The sequence below is a fragment of the Bos javanicus genome, chromosome 23, assembly GCF_032452875.1.
Source record: "Bos javanicus breed banteng chromosome 23, ARS-OSU_banteng_1.0, whole genome shotgun sequence".
Lineage (NCBI taxonomy): Eukaryota > Metazoa > Chordata > Mammalia > Artiodactyla > Bovidae > Bos > Bos javanicus.
The window spans coordinates 28554290-28578694 of record NC_083890.1 but is presented as its reverse complement, the minus strand read 5'-3'; the positions used below and the strand labels follow the sequence as shown (position 1 = coordinate 28578694).

Genomic DNA, 24405 nt, shown 5'->3' with positions numbered 1-24405 from the left:
AAGGTAACATCTCCAGGCTCCCTATACTGCCTCCCACCCCCAGCCCAGCTCTCCCTTCCTCCAGCTCACAGTAATGTCCCGGGAGCCAGGGGTGACACTGTAAATACATCTCTGCTCATCTCACAACACACCATCATGAACACACACTCTGGGAATCCTGTTCTCCCGATATGTATTAATTCACTGTGTGCAGCAGAACCCAAGTAACACCGGTCTCACAGGAAGGAAGCTGGTGTGCGTCTCCCAGGACAGTGAGGCAGGGAGTTCCAGGGCTGCTAGGACAGCCCTGCAGGGCTGCTTGGGCTTTCCTGGTGTCAGATGGTAGAGTCCACCCCCCTGTGCAGAAGACTCGGGTTCAACCCCCAAGTTGGGAAGATCCCCTGGAGAAGGACATGGCAACCCACTCCGGTATTCTTGCCTGGAGAACCCCATGGACAGAGGACACTGGAGGGCTACAGTCTGTGGGGTTGCAAAGAGTCAGACACGACGGAGCGACTAACACCTTAACCTTAGGGCGGCCCTGTAGCACGAGGTTGTCCAGGCATCCAGGTCCCCGAGACCTTTCCTCTCTGCTCTCCCTGGGACCTTGCCCTTGTTGGCATGGACCGAGGACCTAAGACCACATTCATGGTTTGGGAGCAACCAGGGAAAGCAGGAAAGGAGGAAAAGTTTCTTCCCTTGAAGATCAAAATTCAAAAATTTACATCTGCTTCATCATATTGGCGAGAATTTAACCATGAGGACAAGCAGCCTCAGAGAGATTGGAGAATGAGTATATTTTAAATCTGGGTGACTTTGTCTAAGAAAAACTCTATTATTATGGAAGATGAAGGATTTTTCCTATACGTAAATGTTTAAAATCATCAGTGGAGAATCATTATTATCAATATCTTAAACTTAATTAGATTGTATTTTAAAAATAGAACAATCTCAAAATATATTACTAACTGATAACAAACTCATAGATAGAATGTATGGAAAATACCATCTTACAAAATGGACTCTCTCTCTAGAATACTGTCTAAACTGTAACACTTACCTTGTCCTGGGAGGGAATGTGGACAGATTTGGATGGGATGGAGGAGGAAATTTACTTTTCACTGTAACCCTTTATGTCATATGAACTTTTTAGACTTTATGCACGTATTAGTCGGTTGAAGAAAACCCAACGCTGATTTGCTCATCATTTGTTATGTGGTTACTAGATGTCAGGCTCTTTACTGGGTCTCAGTGAGTGACACACCAAGGGATTCACAGCGAGGTGGAATGAGATGTAAATGCAACACAGTCTATAACTAGTTGTTCAGAAACAGCTTCCAGGAGGCAGGGAACTGATGGAGAACCTCCTGTGTGCCAGGAGTGGCGCCCCTGCTGGGAACGTGAAGAAAACTGAGGTCTATGCTCTGGTGACCTAAACCTCTCACCCTGATGAGGGTCCGTGCCAGCCCATGACTTCCCCAGACCCCTGCTAATCTCTGTTGTCCTTGTGTGGGAAGAGAGTAAGGTCCACAAAGGAGATGAAGAGGCAGGAGGCTGGGGTCCTGGGCTCTTAGGACTCAGGGCAGAAGAGTACTCTTCGAGGCTTCAAAGGGTAGGAGGTGTGTGATGCCTGGAGAGGAGGGGTACCCTCCTTGCTGTCTCTAGAGAGGGAGAATGTCATTTTCCAGCCTCTGGCCCAGACTCATGCCTGATCTCCTTGTCACCCTTGTGGCCTCCAGGCTCCACTCCAGGTCCTGTCCTTTGATCTCCAGGAACCACCTTCATAGCCACCAGCTGGGCAGATCTTTTCCCCAATCTGTTGGGCCAGTCTTTCTGACACAGTGGTCCCACTGTTTTAGCAAATAAATGGACAATGTCCCAGTAACCCTGAGTGTGAGCTGAGGATGAGCTCTCCCTTCCTTGAGTCTCCCCCCACCACCGAAGCCCCCAACATCATGTATGGGGGTGTGTGAACTGGGGACTGAGGTGAGGGTATTTCTCTGGAATAAAGGAATTCCTGTAATCTCCTGTGCTCTCTCCTTTTCTCTTTTTCCTTCTTCCACCTGTACTTGAGTCACAGCATACTTGGAAGGATGTGAGAGCTGGACTATAAAGAAAGCTATGTGCTAAAGAACTGATGCTTTTGAACTGTGGTGTTGGAAAAGACTCCTGAGAGTCCCCTGGACAGCAAGGAAATCCAACCAGTCCATCCTAAAGGAAATCAGTCCTGAATATTCATTGGAAGGAATGATGCTGAAGCTGAAATTCCAATACATTGGCCACCTGATGCAAAGATTCGACTCATTGAAAAGACCCTGATGTTGGGAAAGTTTAAGGTGGGAGGAGAAGGGGACGACAGAGGATGAGATCATTGGATGGCATCACCTACTCAATGGACATGAGTTTGAGTAAACTCCGGGAGTTGGTGATGGACAGGGAGGCCTGGCTTGCTGCAGTCCATGGGGTTGCAAAGAGTCAGACACAACTGAGTGACTGAACTGAACTGAACTGATACATGTAATTTCAGAAAAATACCGAAAACATAAGTATAGTTTACTACCAAAATACAGAGCTGACACCTGTGTGTTTATCATCCAGGTGGAAAACAAAGCCTCTACCAGCGCCCAGGCCCGAAGGCCCTGTGCCTCTCCCCACTCAGACCCCACCTCCCTGTGCTCGCATCCACTCAATGACCCTCCCCCACCCTCTCCTCTCTGGTTCCTCCCCTCCACGCCCATGGCCTCCATCCCATAATGTCAGTGTTTCCTGCCTCTCCACACTTCTCCAGGAGCCTCCCCACCTTTACAGGCACTTTGGGATGTCCTCTCCCTCCTCTTTCTCCCCTCTCCTACTGCATCCTAGGAATGGAGGTTCCAGAGCTGATTCCCCTAAGGAACAGTCTATAAGTGTGGCAGTAGCCAGTAGCAAGGTCCCATCCCTTGATCATGAGGACACCCTGTATGTTTGTGGGCTCCACCTTGGACCTGGCATTACGGCCTTGATATCTGATCCTCTCTGAGGCCAAAGTCCTTGGTTATTTAATGGGGAGAGAAATGTCCATGTCAGCGTGTATTTTGGGTGAAATTCCAACTTTGATTTTGACACCGAATGGACACCAGCTTGTGTGCACAGCACTCACCCACTGCTGGGAGCCTAAGGAGAGCCTGGGCAGGTCTCTGGTAAGGAGGCCAAAGGAGAGCTCAGGTGTCCTGTCATCAGCCCTGTGGCCACACGGGGACATAACCACTCTTTCCTCTCCAGTTCTGCACAGGGAAGGCAGAGGATGCACTGTGGTCTGAGTCAGACAGAGGTGGCTGCCCTGGTCCATTGAGGGGGTGAAGGTGGTTTCTGAGCAGCTCTGGGGTCAGGCTCGAGGGTACAGCAAGGATTAGAGGAGAGGAGAGCGCTGGAACCCTGCCTGTATCTCAGGTTTCCATCTTTTCTCTCCATGTCTCTTCTCAGAAGCTCATTGATGAAAACATCCTGGAAAGTTGATAATCACTTCTTCCATTTCCTGTTCGTTTCTAGTTGATATTAAAATGTGCATTCATTTTAGTATAGTTTGAGATTTACAAACAAGTAGCATAGTTAGTAGAGAGTTTCTATATATCCCACACTCTGTGAAGACATTATACCACCATCATACATTCCTCACAGCTGATGACCAATATTGATACAGTGTTACTAAACTCCAGGACTTATTTGGACTTCATTAGTTTTCCTTTAACCTGATCCAGGATCCTATGAAAGACACATATTAAGTCTGAATTGTGTCTCCTTCAGGCTCCTCTGACTGAGACAGTCACACAGACTTCTCTTGTTCTTGATGACTTTGATGTTTTGGGGAGTACTGCTCAGAGACGTAGTAGAACATCTTTCCATTTGACTGGGGCAAAGGGTTTTGGGAAGAGGACCACAGAGATGAGTGACATTCTCCAGTCACCAAAGGTACACACTGTCCACTGGGATATCACTAATAAGTTCACTTCATCACCTGGCTAAGGTACATTTCCCAGGTTTCTGTGTGAACTTCTATTTTTACCTTCCCACTCCTCACCCTGTGATCTTTAGAAGAAAGTCACTATGTGCAGCCCACACTTAGGGGCGCTCTGATATGCACATTGGTGTGCAGTTCAGCTCAGTTCAGCCGCTCAGTCGTGTCCGACTCTTTGCCACCCCATGAATCGCAGCATGCCAGGCCTCCCTGTCCATTACCAACTCCCCAAGTTCACCCAAACTCATGTGCATCGAGTCGGTGATGCTATCCAGCCATCTCATCCTCTGTCGTCACCTTCTCCTCCTGCCCCCAATCCCTCCCAGCATCAGGGTCAGGTGTGTGCAAATATAAGTTTTCAAATGAGTTGGAGAAATACTAGATTCATCAGTGGACAGGATGGAGAGTTTCTGGGTAGCTTCCTTAGAAACTGCTGACTCTTATTTCTGGTGGCTGTGCTGCTTCCTATTCCTGCCCCAGTGAGTGAGGGTTTCTGCTGCTCTGTGTCCTGCTGCTCCAACCTTGGCATCACCAGGTCTTGGACTGTAGATGTGCCATCAGGTGTGATGCACGTTACTGTCTTTGTAATTTACATTTCCTAACAACATAAGATGTTTAGCATCTTTTCATATACATTTCCATTGTTATATCTTCTAGAAGAGGTGTCTGTTCAGACTTTATTTTTAAATAGTTATTTTCATTTTGTTGAGTTGAAGACTTCTATGTATATTCTAAAACATGTCTTTTATCAGATATGTGAATTTACAATAATTTCTCCCAGGCTGTGGCCTGAGCTCTTCTACTGATCTAACAGTATTCATTAATGAACAGTATACTTTTCTGGAAAGAAAAATGAGAAATTTCTAACTGCACTTGTTTCTGAATTGAGGACTTGAGTGAATGGGGAATGAGGGAAAGAATATGGATTATTTATTTTTGTATATGCTTGAGTATCTCTTCAATTCTCTTGTGTGCTGGTAAATAATGCTTTCAAAAATTACATGAAAATCCCTTACATTTGTAAGCACTTGACAGATCACCCTCAGCTCATACACTAGGATGTACATTCTGATCCTCTAGCTGGGCTGGAGCTCACCATGCATCTGTGTTGTTCTCCTGTTGGACATAAGTCATCTCACAGAAGATCAGCATCAGACAAGGACATCTGAGTGCATGACACAGAGAGACAAAACAAGAACACGACAGCATTCTGTACAAGCTCAGACCAACCAGGCAGCACGGTGCCCCTCACCGTGGACCAAACCTCTCCCTGTGCTGATCCAGAGACCACTGCTTCCTCCCAGTCACAGCTGTATCCTCGCTCTAGTCTGCCCTCCCTATAGCAGAGGCTCACTGAGGTGCCCAGGCATAGAATTGCCCCCACTTCCTGACCACACCCAATCTAGAGTGAGCCAGTCTCGCATAGACGCTTCTCAAAATCAAAGCCCACATCCTCTATATCAGCGGTCCTCAACGTTTTGGCACCAGGAACTGATTTCATGGAAGACAGTTGTTCCATGGATCAGGGGTGGGAGGAATGGTTTCAGCATGATTCAAGCACAGTATATTTTTTGTACACGTTATTTCTAATCTAATGTTGGCACTGATCTGACAGGAGGTACCAGGCCAAGCTCAGAGTTTGGGGACTCCTGGCTGTATATGTTCTAACACTTTACAAGGACACTATCTATGGTCTCTGCTGCTGCTGCTGCTGCTGCTGCTGCTGCTGCTAAGTCACTTCAGTCGTCTCCGACTCTGTGTGACCCCATAGACGGCAGCCTACCAGGCTCCCCCATCCCTGGGATTATCCAGGCAAGAACACTGGAGTGGGTTGCCATTTCCTTCTCCAACCCATAAAAGTCAAAAGTGAAAGTGAAGTCACTCAGTCGTGTCTGACTCTTCTCGACCCCATGGACTGCAGCCTACCAGGCTCCTCCATCCATGGGATTTTCCAGGCAAGAGTACTGGAGCGATCTATCGTCTCTGATACTGTGTAATCTCCCTTGCTGTACCCAGCATAAATCCAACTTGATTCCCCACAGATTTGCTTCTGGTGGTCTTTGGCTGAAGAATATTGAGACAAGTTACTTGTTTGCAAAAAACTTTTATGTGTCTCCATTGCAATAGGGGCATATGTTTGTATCCTGAGTGTCTGATTGACATAGAAAAGATTTATCTGCTTTGATGACTTTTAAGCTTTGGGTCATAAAACTCTTCATTCCACATATGTAAAAAAATTCATGTATATTTTTGTCTAGGAGAGAGGGGTCCAAGGGTGAAAGGAAACAAAACTGACTGAATTTGGGAAGAAAGCATATATAGCAGGAGCAGTAAGTAAAAAGTAATAAGGTGGTGAATTCTAATGTTCTGCTTCACAACTTTACAAGTATGTACAAGTCCTACAAAGTATTGATATCTGTTGTGTTCAGTTGATAACTTCTGTGTGTCCTTATGTTTACCAGGTTAAGGAAAACACCAAGAGATCAAGGATTATACCCATTTATCATTATCGGACAACTAGCAGTGATGGGCAGTTTTGAACACTTACGACCTTAAGGTGATAAACCATGGTTTGGCCCATGTCTGAACACTCTATCTGTTAAAATACACATTAAAGAAACGTTCAGAGCATGCTGTATTTTAAAGCTATATCTAAGACCTGCACAGACAAATCTATGACTTCAATATTGATTATTTTAATGTGCATCAATCCATGAGTCACATAGGATCTTTTAGGGGAAAGAGACAGGAGATTAATTAACAACATTCTAGATATGCATTGACCAATATGCTAGCTAGTAGCCACATATTGCTATTTAAATTAAATTAAATTAAAGTGCTCAGCACAACAGACACTTTAAGGTGCTAAATAGCCTCATGTAGCTACTGGTTACCTGACTGGACAGCACAGACATAGAACAATTCTTTCAGCACAGAATGTTCTGTTGGAATAGACTGCTCTTCATGATTTGTGGGCCTCGAGTCTGGTGCATTAGACCACGTGAGATGAAAGGGCCAATGTTATTTTTCTTAGACACTACATCAGACTTCTGTCTGGGATATGAATACATATTAGGCTGCTGCTGCTAATTCGCTTCAGTCGTGTCCGACTCTAATTAAGTGAAACAATGTATTACTTTGTAGAAATATTATAATAGTACAAGAGATGCTCAATGTGCAAAATAGGCTTATGGATTTTAATGTAACAGAATAGAAAATAGTCAATGATATTGTTTCAGGTCCACTGTGGAAAAAACCTTTGAGAAACTACAATTTGTATAGTTTTAGTTTGTATCCAAGATGAACATCCACAATTATCTGAAAAGATTATTAAAATATACTTCTCCTAAGTATGTGTGAGCTTTTTCACTTTCATACACTTCAATCAAAATAACAAACTCAACGCAGATGCAAACCTGAAAACCCAGTGGTCTTCTAGCGAAAGAGACAAGAAAGAGACTTGGAAAAAATGTAAAAAGCTCCATGCTTCTCACTACCCTGTTTATTTTGGGAAATAGTTATTCATATTAATATTATTCTAAATAAACTAACAAAAATCTTTAAGGTTTATTATTCGTAGTATGGAAAATATGCATAGAAGTGGTCACATAATACTATCCTTGGGGTCCTCACTAATTTGTAAGATTGTGTAGATATTTTAATCAAAATCACAAACAGCCCCAGAACTTGGACTCGGGGAGACGGTGGGACAAAGAGTTCTTGGTGCAGGAAGGGAGTTCAGTTCAGGCGCTCAGTTGACTCCGACTCTTTGTGACCCCATGGACCGCAACACGCCAGGCTTCCCTATACATCACCATCTCCTGAAACTTGCTCAAACTTATGTCCATTGAGTCAGTGATGCCCTCTAACCATCTCATCCTCTGTCATCCCCTTCTCCGCTTGCCTTCAATCTTTGCCCAGGGTCTTTTCTGATGAATCAGTACTTCACATCTGGTGGCAAAAGTATTGGAGCTTCAGCTTCAGTCCTTCCAATGAATATTCAGGACTGATTTCCTTTAAGATTGACTGTTCTCCTTGCAGTCCAAGGGACTCTCAAGAGTCTTTTCCAACACCACACTTCAAAAGCATCGGTTCTTCGGCACTCAGGTTTCTTTGTAGTCCAACTCTGACATCCATACATGACTACTGGAAAAGTCATAGCTTTGACTAAACGGACCTTTGTTAGCAAAGTAATGTCTCTTTTCAATATGCTGTCTAGGTTGATCATAGATTTTCTTCCAAGGAGTAAACATCTTTTAATTTCATGGCTGCAGTCACCATCTGCAGTGATTTTGGAGCCCCCCAAAATAAACTCTCACTGTTTCCATTGTTTCCCCATCTATTTGCCAGGAAGTTATGGGACCAGATGCCCTGATCTTAGTTTTCTGAATGTTAAGTTTTAAGCCAACATTTTCACTCTCCTCTTTCACTTTCATCAAGAGGCTCTTTAGTTTCTTCACTTTCTGCCCTAAGGATGGTGTCATCTGCATATCTGAGGTTATCGAAATTTCTCCTGGCAATCTTGATTCCAGCTTGTGCTTTATCCAGTCCAAATTTTGCATGATGTACACTGCTGCTGCTGCTGCTGCTGCTAAGTCGCTTCAGTCATGTCCGACTCTGTGCGACCCCAGAGACTGCAGCCCACCAGGCTCCCCTGTCCCTGGGATTCTCCAGGCAAGAACACTGGAGTGGGTTGCCATTTCCTTCTCCAATGTATGAAAGTGAAAAGTGAAAGTGAAGTCGCTCAGTCGTGTCTGACTCTTCCAAACCCCATGGACTGCAGCCTACCAGGCTCCTCCGTCCATGGGATTTTCCAGGCAAGAGTACCAGAGTGGGGTGCCATTGCCTTCTCCGATGATGTACTCTTCATATGAATTAAATAAGCAGGGTGACAATAAACATCCCTGATGCACTCCTTTCCCAATTTGGAACCAGTCTGTTGCTTCATGTCCGGTTGTAACTGTTGTTTCTTGCCCTGCATAGAGATTTCTCAGGAGGCAGGTCAGGTGGTCTGCTATTCCCATCTCTTGAAGAATTTTCCACAGTTTAAAACAGAAGTAGATGTTTTTCTGGAACTCTCTTGCTTTTTCGATGATCCAGCGCAGGCTGGTAATTTGATCTCTGGCTCCTCTGGCTTTTCTAAATCCAGCTTGAACATCTGAAAGTTCACGATTCACGTACTGTTGAAGCCTGGTTTGGAGAATTTTGAGCATTACTTTGCTAGCCTGTGAGATGAGTGCAATTTGTGCGGTAGTTTGAACATCCTACCTAGCAGGAAGGGAGGTATCAGGGCAAAGTCCCAGGTCCCTGGAAGGAGAGCCTCTCCGGATCTCAGGGTCAAGGGCGGTGTCTGGGGCTGGGACGCTCCATGTTAGGGATTCCCCTTCTCCCCGAGTTTCACTTTCTCTCTCACAACCTGTGTCGAGCCCTCCTGCTTGGACACTCGTGACGCCGCTCCACTTCTCACTGCCACTGGGTGTTCGGTTTCTAGAGAAACCAATCAGCCTCTCCGCGGATCCCGATTGCAAAGTCTCCACCGACCCGCCCGGATTCTGCTTCTTCCCAGACCCAGAAGTTGTGCGTCATGGGGCCGCGAACCCTCCTCCTGCTCCTCTTGGGGGTCCTGGTCCCCCGAGACACACGGGCGGGTGAGTGCGGGGTCGGGAGGGAACGACCTCTGCGGGGAGAGGCGAGGGGATCTTCCGGGAGTCTGGTGGGCAAGACCCCAGGGAACGAGCGACCCCGACTGCTCTGCCCAGACCCGCCCCCTCCCCGGGTCCCGTCCTGTCCCTCCGTTGCATCCCGACCCCTCTTTTCTTCCCCCTCCGAAGTTCGGGCCGGTCTTCGACCTCTTCCATCTCATTGACCCTACGACCCTTCCGCCCTCCCTGTCCCATCACCTCGGACCCGGGACGCGCGCCGCGGGGAGGTCGGGCCGTCTCACCCCTCCCCGCTCTCAGGCCCTCACTCCATGAGGTATTTCCTCACCGCCGTGTCCCGGCCCGGCCTCGGGGAGCCCCGCTTCATCGCCGTCGGCTACGTGGACGACACGCAGTTCGTGCGGTTCGACAGCGACCGTCCAGATCCGAGGATGGAGCCGCGGGCGCGGTGGGTGGAGGATGAGGGGCCGGAGTATTGGGATCAAGAGACGCGGATACAAAAGGAAAACACACAGACTTTCCGAGCAAACCTGAACACCCTACTCGGCTACTACAACCAGAGCGAGGCCGGTGAGCGACGCGGCCAGGGTCCGGGTCACGACCCCCATCCCCAGGGACCGGTCCGGGTCCCCCCGAGTCGGCGAGTCCGAGGGTCACCCCAACATTGTAGAACACGCCCGGCCCCCTGCCTGGAGAAGCCGGTGGGGACTTGACCCGGTTTCATTTTCAGTTTGGGTTTAATCACCGCGGGTGGTCGGGGTGGGTCAGGGTCTCACACCATCCAGTGGATGCACGGCTGCGGCGTGGGGTCGGACGGGCGCCTCCTCCGCGGGTATAATCAGCTCGCCTATGACGGCAAAGATTACCTCGCCCTGAACGAGGACCTGCGCTCCTGGACCGCGGCGGACACGGCGGCTCAGATCACCCAGCGCAAGTGGGAGGCGGCAGGTGAGGCGGAGAGATTCAGGAACTACCTGGAGGGCACGTGCGTGGAGTGGCTCCGCAGATACCTGGAGAACGGGAAGGACACGCTGCTGCGCGCAGGTACGAGGGGCACGGGGCCGCCCTGATCTCCCCTCGGGCCGGAGCTGGCTTCCCACGAGGAGAGGAAAATGGGGTCCCTGTGGAAACAGCGCCCCAGGTTCTTGTCAGGAGAGGGAAGAAATCCGCCCGGGTTTTCATATTCTGTACAAGACAGTCACCAGTGGCCCCACTTCTCTGAAGGACAATTAAGGAATCCAGTGTCTTTGACGAAGAATCAGGAAACAAACCATCCCTGAAATAGCTGGTCAGCGGTGCCCTGTAACCCTGGCCACCATCTTGTGATCCATGACTTTCTCTCTCAAGGCCTGTTCTCACCCTGAGAGCATCTTAGGAGGCCTGACTCCAGCTTTTCTGAGTCATTCAGCCTCCACCAGAATCAGGACCTTTAGTCTGTATTCTCCCCCTCACATTTTTAGAGCACCTATCCTAGTCTCTTATTCTAGAAATGTCCAAGGACTAATATAGATCATCCCTGATTTCTGATTTGAGGAATTTATCTAGCTCTTGTGCTGCTTTTTTCAAAAATATGGTCTTCAATGTTCCATAGCTTAGAGGGTAAAAAAAGTTCATAATAAGTCTGGGGATCTGATGTACAGCCTGGTGACTATAGTTAATAATAATCCTGTATTGTATACTTTAAAATTGATCTTAATCATTTTCATCACACCTGTCAAACAGACACACACATAAGGCAAGTTGATGAATACATTAATTACCTTCACAGTGTACGTATATATCAAACTGACATGTAGTACACTCTAAATGTGTAGTTTTTGTTAAGTATACCTCACTAAAGCTGGGAGAAAAAATTACTGTCTGTCCTTTCTCAGGATGGTCACATGATGCTGCTTCAGTGACCCATGGAGGTAACACAAACTGTGAATTTTCCGATTCCTCCTCAGACCCTCCAAAGGCACATGTGACCCGTCACCCCATCTCTGGTCGTGAGGTCACCCTGAGGTGCTGGGCCCTGGGCTTCTACCCTGAGGAGATCTCACTGACCTGGCAGCGCAATGGGGAGGACCAGACCCAGGACATGGAGCTTGTGGAGACCAGGCCTTCAGGGGATGGAACCTTCCAGAAGTGGGCGGCCCTGGCGGTTCCTTCTGGAGAGGAGCAGAGATACACATGCCATGTGCAGCACGAGGGGCTTCAGGAGCCGCTCACCCTGAGATGGGGTAAAGGTGGGGGTAGGAATGGAGTTTCCTCTCAGATAAAGCAGGAGCCCTTCAGGACTCAGTTCAGCAAGGTCAGGGCTCAAGCCTGAGGTCAGGGCCTCTTCCTTTGCCTCCACAGAACCTCCTCAGCCCTCTGTCCCCATCATGGGCATCACTCTTGTCCTGGTTCTCCTCGTGGTGGCTGTGGTGGCTGGAGCTGTGATCTGAAGTAAGAAACGCTCAGGTAGGGAAGACAGGGAGGGACCTGAGTTTTCTTGTCTCACTGGGGGTTTCAGCCCAGGTAGAAGTTTACCTGGCTGGTTACTGGAAAGTACCCTTCACACACATGTGGTGTCTGGAGCTGATGCTAATATTTTCCTTTTCTAAAACACGTGTGAAAATGAAAGAGAAATTTTTCACCTTCCTAATTCCAGTTGGGGACCAGGTTTCCAGCACTTGAAGGTCAGAAGGGAGGTCCTTGCTGAGGACCTCCAGGAGGGCAGGTGGCCCCGTCCTTACACGTCTCCCTTCTCTGTGTTCCTGATCCTGGCATGAGTTTTGACCACAGTTCCAGAAAGTTCTCTGAGGTCCAGGACTAGATGTTCCTCTAGGATCTCATGACTCAGCCTTCTCCCTGGCCTCTCACGTGATATTTTCTTCTCACAGGTGAAAAAGGACGGATCTACACCCCGGCTTCAAGTAAGTATGGAGGGGGTGATTCCTGAGACCCTTGTGAGGGTGCAGACAGGAGGCCATGGGGGGCTCACCCTCCTCAAAGTGCCTTCTCTAGTTTCTCTCCTGTGGGTTCTGACCACATCCTGGTCTTGTTCTCCCCCAGGCAGTGACAGTGCCCAGGGCTCTGATGTGTCTCTCACGGTTCCTAAAGGTGAGACACTGGGGTGTCTAGATTGGGAGAGTAGTTGGGGCAGAGGGGACACACTGGGTGGCGGGGGTCTCTAAGTGGGACATGTGAGCATGTGGGGGGCTGTGGAGAATGTCAGCCCTTACATGACCGCCTGAACTGGTTCCTGATTCTTTTCTCTCACAGTGTGAGACAGCTGCCCTGTGGGGACTGAGTGATGCTCGGTCCTGCTTTGTGATGTCATATCCCCAGACCCCTCTTTCTGCAGCTGCATCTGAATGTATCTGTGCTCCTATTGGCATAACGTGAAGCTCTTTGCTTCATATGCACTGAGTAATGATGTCTTATTTCCTTTTTGAAGATAAAATCTGTATAGATGAATTTGTCTTTTCTAATTGATGCTATGAAGGGGGATTGGATAATAAAGGTGAGGATTCCTAAAGTTTGAAAGAGGAAATAAACTGAAACACTGAGAACCTTCCAGATCCATCCACAGGTTTGCTGTGCTGAGTCAGCTGCAGGAGAACAGGAGGAGGTTGTGAGGAGTATGGACAGGGCCTGTGCCCAGTCAGTGAACCATGCCTGGTGGGCATGCATGCACTGCCCATGGTCACTCCTGGACTGGTCACTCTTCTCCATTCCATTGTCCTTGTCCCTTCAGTAAATCCTTTTTCCACCAAGGACCTGTGATCATGGACTGAGAAGTCACCTGGGCCTTGTATCTCCAGCACCATGGGCAGGGTGCGTTTCTTAAACGGTTAGCCTAGGCTCAGGCCTTGAACCAATCCTTAGCTCCTGTCATTTTTGAATGTGTTTATATTTTGCTTATTTAGTTATTGCTATTATTGTTGTTGCTGTAATGACTATTCTTTTTCACGTGTAGAGTCCTGGTCTCATTCTTCTCTGGGTGATCCCATCTCTGACAGCAGCAGGGGTCACTTTGCCTGTCATTGTCCCCACAAGTCAAGGGATCCATACACACAGGATCTCAGCGGTGTCAAGAGGGAAATTTCAGAGCCATCCAGCTCTTGCCATCCTAGAAATTTTGCCGGATTCTTCTTCCAACTTTTCTCCATCTTTGAAAAGAACCACGTGATGGAACTTGCAAAGAAGAGGGACCCAATAGTTTTCTTATCTTGACTTAATTCTTGCTGGACTTCTCTCTTCTCTGCAGTCTGCCCCCTTTTCTGCCCTTACATCTTCTAAGGCTACTATTGGCTCCCATCTCAACTCATAGATTTAGAAAGCTAGTCTAATAAAATCACAGCGGGTTGAATATAGGAGCCGGAAGTGAAGGATCTTCCCTTTCTGAAGAGATAGAGCCTTGTGTGTGGTATGCAGGCTGACCGGTGTGGGAGGGAAGGGAGATCAGCCTTTATGAGGAAAATATAGGCTGCATTGAGGTCGGTGCGAATGGATGTTGTGCTGTAACTGCAATGAGACAGCATGTGGCCTGAGGTCACATTAATAAAGACACTATCTCTGGAATAGGGAAGTGCTTTACTGCCCATTCATTCAACTGATATTTGTTGTGTGATGGAGACATGACACACTCTTTTTGCATCTAGGAGAACTCAGTGAACTAACAACTGAAAAACCTTGTCCACCATGTGCAATGTGTTCTAGAAGGAAGGGGCAGAGCATGACTGTGAGCCTAGTGAGTGAAGTGTTTCCCGTATAGGTTGGTAAATGCTCTGAGGAAGGTGACGCAGAGTGTGAGTGTGTGGGGACAGGGAAGGTGGCTGTGTTACTAGGGTGCACAGGGGCCTCACTGAAAAGGTGACCTTTGAGTAAAGATGTGGAGAACATGAAGGATTGTCCACAAGGAGGTCTAGGGGAGGTTCTCTCCAGGCAGAGGAGCCTCCAGGGCAAATGCACGAGGGTTCTGTGTTCAAGGGAGAGCCAGGAGGCAGCTGGGGCTGAAGGAAAAGGAATTGTGATGAGATCCCATGTCCGGCCAGATCCTGTGGGCCTCCAGGATGTTAGAGGGGGTTGATTTTATCTCAGTAAGCTGTGGAGTCATAGGATGATACAAACAGAGGAGGACCTGCTATGACTGCTCTCTGGAAGGGTCAGCCAGGCTGCTGTGCAGAGGCAGGAGGTGAAGGGCGAGGGAGGAGCAGAGGAGCCTGAGGGAAACAGCACAGGGTCCAGGCTGGGGAGGCTACTGCTTGTCTGGGGTGTGAGCAGGGAAGATAGTAGTGAGTGAGTGGATTCTTGATTTATTCTGAAAATGCATTTTACAGCACATCCTAGAGGATTAAATCTCAGTTATGAGAAAGAGTGAAGGAGGACTGCAAAATTTGAGATTTGCAAGTAAGCATGTGGGGCACCTACTGTGGAAATGAAAGGACTCTGGAAGGAGCATGTTGAGGAGGCATCATCAGCATTTGGTTTAGGGAGGTGGAAACTGAATTGGGTTACTAGTCTAGGGTTTAGTTGAGATCACTTGACTGGAGAAATAGATGGAAGTGGTCACACCATATAAATGATATTCAAAGCCTTGAGAATAGATGAGGTCACAGATGAGGGGAGAATTGGCTATAGAAGCAGAGGAACAAGGACTGAATCCTGAATCCCCTTTGCTATGGGAACTGATCAGACCACACACCTGAGCAGACGGCACCATTCTGACACCTAGATGGCACATGGAAAGGGGTCCTGAAGGACATGAAGGAATGTCCTTCACCTGCACTCCTCTTAGAGACAGAAGGTCTGGAATAGACTTATAACACAGTTGGTGCTGATCTTCAGATCACACATTTCATAGCAGGAACACAGATCTGGATTCCCACCTGGCTGTGTACCAGCCTCCCCGTACGGCTCGTTCATAATAGACTCCCGGACTCTGAGCCCTACACTCTAGATGGTGGATCTGGGAAGAGTCCTGAGTATTTTGTAACAATCTCAACAAGCAGTCCTGAGCAGACTGGGATCCACTGACGTTAAAGATCAGAGAATGATTAAGGTGGGGAGGGGTCTTAAACACACATTTAAATGTTTTTTTTTCCTCAGAGGAAAAAGACAAAACATTTGGTGCGAGTTACATGTTGTTTCTGCCGTGTGCTATCACCAGGCTGAAAATTTAGGAAGTGATTATCAGCTCACCATAAAGAGAGTCTCTGAGTTGCTAAGAGAGTAAATCTAAATTTTCTCCACACATGCAAAAGAGGTAATTATGGGACATGATTCAGTTGTCAGACAAAGCTATGGTGGTGATAATTTTGAAGTACAGAAGTGTATCAAATCAACAGTTGTACACCATAAACTGACTCAATATTGTATATCAATCATAATAAAGCAGAAGAAAAAGTCTCTGAATCCTTGCTCTCTGAGTCTTCCCTGCATGGTATTCTTAGGTAGTTCTGGGTAGAAAAAAAGATTTCAAATTGTTCTAAATGAAACAGAGAGAGGCACACTTGTGGTTTTGAGTTTATTTCAGGGAAAACCACTGAACAGCCCTGAGGCCACAGCCAGGAACAGAATCCTCAACCCCACCCTGGTCAGGGCCCACCCAGGAACCCCTTCCCCTGCAGGTGAGCACAGATACTCCTGTTCACAGCACTGTCAGCCCTGATGCTGGACAACGGACCCTGTGGTAGACTTGCTCTCTGCTGCTCCTGACAGCTGGACGGCACACTGCCACCCCTTCCCCATGTGCCATATGTGCCTAAAGTATTCAGTGCAGTTCCAGTCTCTCTATGGCACCATGTCCTAAGGAAGAGTCCAGCATGTGGTAACCTGCCTGGTGGAGCCTCAGCCTCTTTCTACCTGCAGGAATATTTAGGAAGCAAGGTTTTCTGTCTAATGGAGGAAGCTGTCTGCCTTCCACCAAGATCATCAAGTGTGAAATTCCCCTTATTTGGGAAGATGGTACAGATTCTGGGGTTGGAGAAGGAGAGTGAGGGAGGGGAAAAGAATGACAAATTTCAATCTTCTTGAGCAGTGGTCTAGATCAGACTTGGTCTGCTACTTTGTAACCAGTCAGGTTGGATGAATGAATCAATGATGTCTTTCAACTTCTTCTGTGACCTTGCATTATGAGGGCCAGTTTCTGTCTACTCTAGTTTATGCTCTCAGTTAAGCAGAGTGCACTTCGGAATGATGAAATGAGTACTCAAAATGTCCTCCAGCTGCCATTGTCTCATTCCAGGCTTAAAAAAGAAGATCTATAAGTCTTCATGGGACCCATACATATATACTGACATTTTATTGCATATTAGCTTTTGTAACTTAGGCAATTTCAAAGAACGTTCAAACTACTACACAGTAACCCTCATCTCACATGCTAGCAAAGTAACACTCAAAATTCTCCAACCTAGGTTTCAACAGTATGTGAACTAGAACTTCCAGATGTACAAGCTGGATTTAGAAAAGTCAGAGGAACCAGAGATTAAAGTGCCAACATCCGTTGGATCACAGAAAAAACAAGAAAGTTCCAGAAAAACATCTACTTCAGCTTTATTGACTATGCCAAAGCCTTTGACTGTGTGGATCACAATGAACTGTGGAAAATTCCTCAAGAGATGGGAATACCACAACATCTTACCTGCCTCCTGAGAAACCTGTATGCAGGTCAAGGGGCAACAGTCAGAACCCGACATTGAACAACAGACTGGTTCCAAAATGGGAAAGGAGAATATCAAGGCTATATATTGTCACCCTGCTTTTTTTAACTTCTATGCAGAGTGAATAGTGAAAGTGGCTCAGTCGTGGCTGACTCTTTGCAACCCCATGGACTGTCCATGGAATTTTCTAGGCGAGAATACAGGAGTGGGTAGCCTTTCCCTTCTCCAGGGGGATCTTCCCAACCCAAGAATCAAACCAAGGTCTTCCACATTGCAGGCAGATTCTTTACCAGCTGAGCCACAAGGGAAGCCCAAGAATACTGGCATGGGTAGCATATCCCTTCTCCAGGAGATCTTCCTGACCCAGGAATCAAATGGGGGTCTCCTGCATTGCAGGTGGATTCTTTACCAACTGAGCTATCAGGGAAGGCCTATGTGCAAAGTTCAGTTCAGTTGAGTCACTCAGTCATGTCCGACACTTGCAACCCCATGAATCCCAGCACTCCAGGCCTCCCTGTCCATCACTGACTCCTGGAGTTTACTCAAACTCATGTCCATCGAGTCGGTGATGCCATCCAGCCATCTCATTCTCTGTCGTCCCCTTCTCCTCCTGCCCCAATCCCTCCCAGCATCAGAGTCTTTTCCAGTGAGTCAACTCTTCGCATGAGGTGGCCAAAGTATTGGAGTTTCAGCTTTAGCATCAGTCCTTCCAATGAACACCTAGGACTGATCTACTTTAGAATGGACTGGTTGGATCCTCTTGCAGTCCAAGGGACTCGAAAGAGTCTTCTCCAACACCACAGTTCAAAAGCATCAATTCTTCGGTGCTCAGCTTTCTTCACAGTCCAACTCTCACATCCATACATGACCACTGGAAAAACCATAGCCTTGACTAGACGGACCTTTGTTGGCAAAGTAATGTCTCTGCTTTTGAATATGCTGTCTAGGTTGGTCATAACTCTCCTTCCAAGGAGTGCTGCTGCTGCTAAGTCACTTCACTTGTGTCCGACTCTGTGAGACCCCATAGATGGCAGCCCACCAGGCTCCCCCATCCCTGCGATTCTCCAGGCAAGAACACTGGAGTGGGTTGCCATTTCCTTCTCCAATGCATGAAAGTGAAGTGAAAGTGAAGTCGCTCAGTCATGTCCGACTCTTAGCGACCCATGGACTGCAGCCTACCAGGCTCCTCCATCCATGGGATTTTCCAGGCAATAGTAATGGAGTGGGGTGCCATTGCCTTCTCCATTCCAAGGACTAAACATCTTTTAATTTCATGGCTGCAATCACCATCTGCAGTGATTTTGGAGCCCCAAAATATAAAGTCTGATACTGTTTCCACTGTTTCCCCATCTATTTCCCATGAAGTGATGGGACCGGATGCCATGATCTTCATTTTCTGAATGTTCAGCTTTAAGCCAACTTTTTCACTCTCTTCTTTACCTTTCATCAAGAGACTTTTTAGTTCCTTTCATTTTCTATCATAACAGTGGTGTCATCTGCGTATCTGACCTTATTGATATTTTTCCTGGCAATCTTGTGCTTCTTCCAGCCCAGCGTTTCTCATGATGTACTCTGCATAGAAGTTAAATAAGCAGGGTGACAATATACAGCCTTTTCGTGCTCCTTTTCCTATTTGGAACCAGTCTGTTGTTCCATGTCCTGTTCTAACTGTTTCTTCCTGACCTGCATATAGCTTTCTCACGAGGCAGGTCAGGTGGTCTGGTATTACCATCTCTTTCAGAATTTTCCACAATTTATTGTGATCCACACAGTCAAAGGCTTTGGCATAGGCAATAAAGCAGAAATAGATGTTTTTCTGGAACTCTCTTGCTTTTTCCATGATCCAGCGGATGTTGGCAATTTGATCTGTGGTTCCTCTGCCTTTTCTAAAACCAGCTGGAACATCTGGAAGTTCACAGTTCACATATTGCTGAAGCCTGGCTTAGAGAATTTTGAGCATTCCTTTACTAGCGTGTGAGATGAGTGCAATTGTGCAGTAGTTTGAGCATTCTTTGGCGTTGCCTTTCTTTGGGATTGGAATGAAAACTGACCTTTTCCAGTCCTGTGGCCACTGCTGAGTTTTCCAAATTTGCTGGCATATTGGGCGCAGCACTGTCACAGCATCATCTTCCAGGATTTGAAATAGCTCAACTGGAATTCCATCACCTCCACTAGCTTTGTTCATAGCGATGCTTTCAAAGGCCCACTTGACTTACCATTCCAGATGTCTGGCTCTAGGTGAGTGATCAAACCATCGTGTTTATCTTGGTCATGAAGATCTTTTTGTACAGTTCTTCCGTGTATTCTTGCCACCTCTTCTTCATATCTTCTGCTTCTGTTATATCCATACCATTTCTGTCCTTTATCAAGCCCATCTTTGCATGAAATGTTCCCTTCGTAGCTCTAATTTTCTTGAAGAGATCTCTAGTCTTTCCCATTCTGTTGTTTTCCTCTATTTCTTTGCATTGATTGCTGAGGAAAGCTTCTTATCTCTCCTTGCTATTCTTTGGAAATCTGCATTCAGATGTTTATATCTTTCCTTTTCTCCTTTGCTTTTGCTTTTCTTCTTTTCACAGCTATTTGTAAGGCCTCCTCAGACAGCTAATTTGCTTTTTTGTATTTTTTTACATGGGGATAGTCTTGATCCCGGTCTCCTGTACAATGTCACAAACCTCCATCCATAGTTCATCAGGCACTCTATCAGATTTTGTCCCTTAAAACTATTTCTCACTTCCACTGTATAATCATAAGGGATTTGATTTAGGTCGTACCTGAATGGTCTAGTGGCTTTCCCTACTTTCTTCAATTTAAGTCTGAATTTGGCAATAAGGAGTTCATGATCTGAGCCATAGTCAGCTCCTGGTCTTGTCTTTGCTGACTGTGTAGAGCTTCTCCATCTCTGGATGCAAACAATATAATCAATCTGAATTCGGTATTGACCATCTGGTGATGCCCATGTGTAGAGTCTTCTCTTGTATCGTTGGAAGGGGGTGTTTGCTATGATCAGTGCATTCTCTTGGCAAAATTCTATTAGCCTTTGCCCTGCTTCATTCCGTATTCCAAGGCCAAATTTTCCTGTTACCCCAGGTGTTTCTTAACGTCCTACTTTTGCATTCCAGTCCCCTATGATGAAAGGGACATCATGCAAAATGTTGGGCTGGATGAAGCACAAGCTGGAATCAAGATTGCCGGGAGAAATTTCAATAACCACAAATATGCAGATGACACCACCCTTATGGTAGAAAGTGGAGAGGAACTGAGGAGCTTCTTGATTAAAATGAAAAAGGAGAGTGAAAAAGTTGGCTTAAAGCTCAACATTCAGAAGACTAAGATCATGGCATCCAGTCCCATCATTTCATGGCAAATAAATGAGGAAACAATGGAAACAGTGTCAGACTTTATTTTGGGGGGCTCCAAAATCACTGCAGATGGTGACTGCAGCCATGAAATTTAAAGTTGCTTGATATTTGGAAGAAAAGCTATGACCAACCTAGACAGCATATTCAAAAGCAGAAACATTACTTTGCAAACAAAGGTCTGTGTAGTCCAAGCTATGGTTTTTCCAGTAGTCATGTAGGGATGTGAGAGTTGGACTTCATAAAGAAGGCTGAGTACAAGAAAACTGATGCTCTTGAACTGTGGTGTTGGAGAAGACTCTTGAGAGTCCCTTGGAATGCAAGGAGATCAAACCAGTCAATCCTAAAGGAAATCAACCCTGAATATGCATTGGACGGAGTGATGCTGAAGCTGAAGCTCCAATACTTTGGCCACCTGATGGGAAGAACTGACTCATTGGAAAAGATCCTGATGCTGGGCAAGATTGAGGGCAGGAGGGGCAGGGGATGAGAGAGGATGAGATGGTTGGATGGCATCATCCACTCGAGGGACATGAGTTTGAGTAAGCTCCAAGGGTTGGTAATGGACAGGGAAGCCTGCTGTGCTGCAGTCCATGGGGTTGCAAAGAGTTGGGTACGACAGAGCGACTGAACTGTACTTTTGTGTTTCTTTGTACATGCATTTGCTGGGGAAAGTATCTTGAAATTGATTAGTTACATGTGACCCACACAGAAGTCTTTTAAGTACTAGTTTAGACACCAAGCTATAATCTCTAGTCCATGAAGACTAATAATCCAACAGTCTTAGCAGATCCATGATGTGATAAAAACGCTCATCTTTTTCCTGGCAATTACCAGTCTGGGTCAAGATAAGGTAGTTTACTTGCTTATGCTCACTTTCAATGTCTGTATGTTTCTTACTGTGAGCTGATCACAAGCATTTCCCAAACCAGCACTGGCTCACAGAAGACATAAAGTATCATTGGTTTGTGGGCTTATATTCGGGCAACTACCTGGTGCCAGAAAAATAGCAGGATTGACAAAATAGGCTTTGGAGATTCCATTTTAGGTAACATGGTTGGCCTGGTTTTAAGGTTTACGTGGCCAGTGAAAGCAAATAAAAATAATAGATTAAGTATAAAAAGCTTCTGTAAGTACAGTACTAACAGAATAAATATAAATATAATTTAGGCAAAAAATAAATGTGGGCAATATTTCAGAGGGAGTTGTTTTCACCCTTAGGGCATTAGCCAAATCTGGAAAAATCTTACCTTTGGTTTACTAAAGCTTATGAGCTGTAATAGGAAATGTAACCCAGAGCTTGCTCATGTGGGGAGCATAGGTGACATCCCCTCCTTGAAAATCCAGAAACCAAGATTCATATGCTCGGAGAGGATGTGGAGAGTTTGGAAGCATGGAACCTACTACTGGGAATATAAAATGATGTTGGAAAATACTCAGCCAAGACAGATTATTAAAGGCAATATTGTGTCCTGGGGATAATGAAAGAAGTTAATGTCATCCTCAAAGACTTACAGGATATAAGTGTGGTGGTCACATCATATCCAGTTAATTCTCCACTGTGGTTCTTGCAGAAACTGGCATGATAATTACCAGTGACAGTGAGACAACTGTAACTCTCAATCTGGCTACTTTCTTTTCATTTCCTACCTTTATGTTTCTACCTACAAAGTTTTCTCTTTTAATTCCAAATAACCTGGAAGTTTGCCCTAGTATTTTTGGAACATAATTTTTATCTGGATATATGAGGAGTGAGACCCAAAGCCTTGGACTTGAACTCTCTATTGTTTTGGTCTCTGCATTTCTAGCCTTAGTTCTGTGACAAGCCATGTGGTCAGATGATCGCAGAGTCATCCTGTGCTTGGCAGGTCTAAGGAGCTCCCAGTGTTCCCTCCTCTGGGAGCAATACCTCTGTATAATACTCACTTTAGGAACATAAGCTGGACTAGTAACTCTCTGGTAACATTTAGGAGATTAATAAACATACATTTTGGGATCACAGGGCAAAAAGATATGAGGGACCCATGGTCAGCTGTCTCAGGACTAGCTGTGCAGGCCAGGCTGGGGAAGCAGAGATTCCACAAGGAGGATAAGTGACCTGCATTCCTGTCCTACCTGAGAAGTTCCTCCTCTAGGTCTCAGCCTCCACAGGCCCTGCGCTCAAACAGGAGGACAAGGAGGAAGAGACCATCAGCAGAGATTCTCATCCTGTCTGGAATGTGAAGGAAACTGTCTGTAAAGAGGACAGGAAGGAACATGAAGAGACAAACGCCCCCAAATGGATACCTGGTGACCAAACGTTCCCCTGTCAGACCCCACGGCTGGGAAGATGAGGAAGGTAACATCTCCAGGCTCCCTGTGCTGCCCCCCACCCCCAGCCCAGCTCTCCCTTCCTCCAGCTCACAGTAATGTCCCGGGAGCCAGGGGTGACACTGTAAATACATCTCTGCTCATCTCCCAACAGACCATCATGAACACACACTCTGAGAATCCTGTTCTCCCGATATGTATTAATTCACTGTGTGCGGCCGAACCCAAGTAACACTGGTCTCACACACTGGTGTGTGTCTCCCAGGACAGTGAGGCAGGGAGTTCCAGGGCTGCTAGGGTGGCCCTGCAGGGCTGCTTGGGCTTCCCTGGTGTCACATGGTAGAGTCCGCCCCCCTGTGCAGAAGACTCGGGTTCAATCCCCGAGTTGGGAAGATCCCCTGGTGAAGGACATGGCAACCCACTCCAGTATTCTTGCCTGGAGAATCCCATGGACAGAGGAGACTGGAGGGCTACAGTCCATGGGCTTGCAAAGAGTCAGACACGACTGAGCGGCTAACACCTTAACCTTAGGGCGGCCCTGCACACGAGGTTGTCCAGGCATCCAGGTCCCCGGGACCTTTCCTCTCTCTCTCCCTGGGACCTTACCCTTGTTGGCATGGACCGAGGAACCCAAGACCACGTTCATGGTTTGGGAGCAACCAGGGAAAGCAGGAAAGGAGGAAAAGTTTCTTCCCTTGAAAATCAAAATTCAAAAACTTACATCTGCCTCATCATATTGGCGAGAATTTAACCATGAGGACAAGCAGCCTCAGAGAGATTGGAGAATGAGTATATTTTAAATCTAGGTGACTTTGTCTAGGAAAAAATTCTATTATTATGGAAGATGAAGGATTTTTGCTATACGTAAATGTTTAAAATCATCAGTGGAGAATCATTATTATCAATATCTTAAACTGAATTAGATTTGTATTTTAAAAATAGAATAGTCTCAGAATATATTGCTAATTGATAACAAAGTTGTAGATAGAATGTATGCAAAATACCATCTTACAAAATGGACTCTCTCTCTAGAATACTGTCTAAACTGTAACACTTACCTTGTTCTGGGAGGGAATGTGGAAAGATTTTGGATGGGATGGAGGAGGAAATTTACTTTTCACTGTAACCCTTTATGTCATATGAACTTTTTAGACTTTATGCATGTATGAGTCAGTTGAAGAAAACCCAACGCTGATTTGCTCATCATTTGTTATGTAGTTACTAGATGTCAGGCTCTGTACAGGGTCTCAGTGAGTGACACACCAAGGGATTCACAGCAGGGTGGAATGAGATGTAAATGCAACCTAGTCTATAATGAGTTGTTGGGAAACAGCTTCCAGGAGGCAGGGAACTGATGGAGAACCTCCTGTGTGCCAGGAGTGGCGCCCCCTGCTGGGAACATGAAGAAAACTGAGGACTATGCTCTGGTGACCTAAACCTCCCACCCTGATGAGGATCCGTGCCAGCCCATGACT

General features: G+C 46.5%; 2 protein-coding genes across 2 annotated transcripts in view; both read left to right on the top strand.

Moving 5' to 3' along the window:
- The window catches only part of LOC133236929 (BOLA class I histocompatibility antigen, alpha chain BL3-7-like), a 227641-nt gene extending 205734 nt beyond the window's left edge, over positions 1–21907 (top strand). The window contains exons 7-8 of the mRNA XM_061399213.1: positions 12673–12720; positions 20384–21907. Coding sequence (XP_061255197.1) covers positions 12673–12720; positions 20384–20718 — 383 coding nt within the window. The 3' untranslated portion in view covers positions 20719–21907. The remainder of the gene's footprint in view (positions 1–12672; positions 12721–20383) is intronic.
- On the top strand, positions 9516–14184 carry LOC133236933 (BOLA class I histocompatibility antigen, alpha chain BL3-6-like). The gene is given in 7 exon segments (XM_061399223.1): positions 9516–9621; positions 9934–10203; positions 10402–10677; positions 11580–11867; positions 11974–12078; positions 12501–12533; positions 13580–14184. Coding segments are annotated over 7 exon segments (1293 nt in total). The 5' UTR covers positions 9516–9557; the 3' UTR covers positions 13837–14184.
- Positions 21908–24405: the final 2498 nt, after the last annotated feature.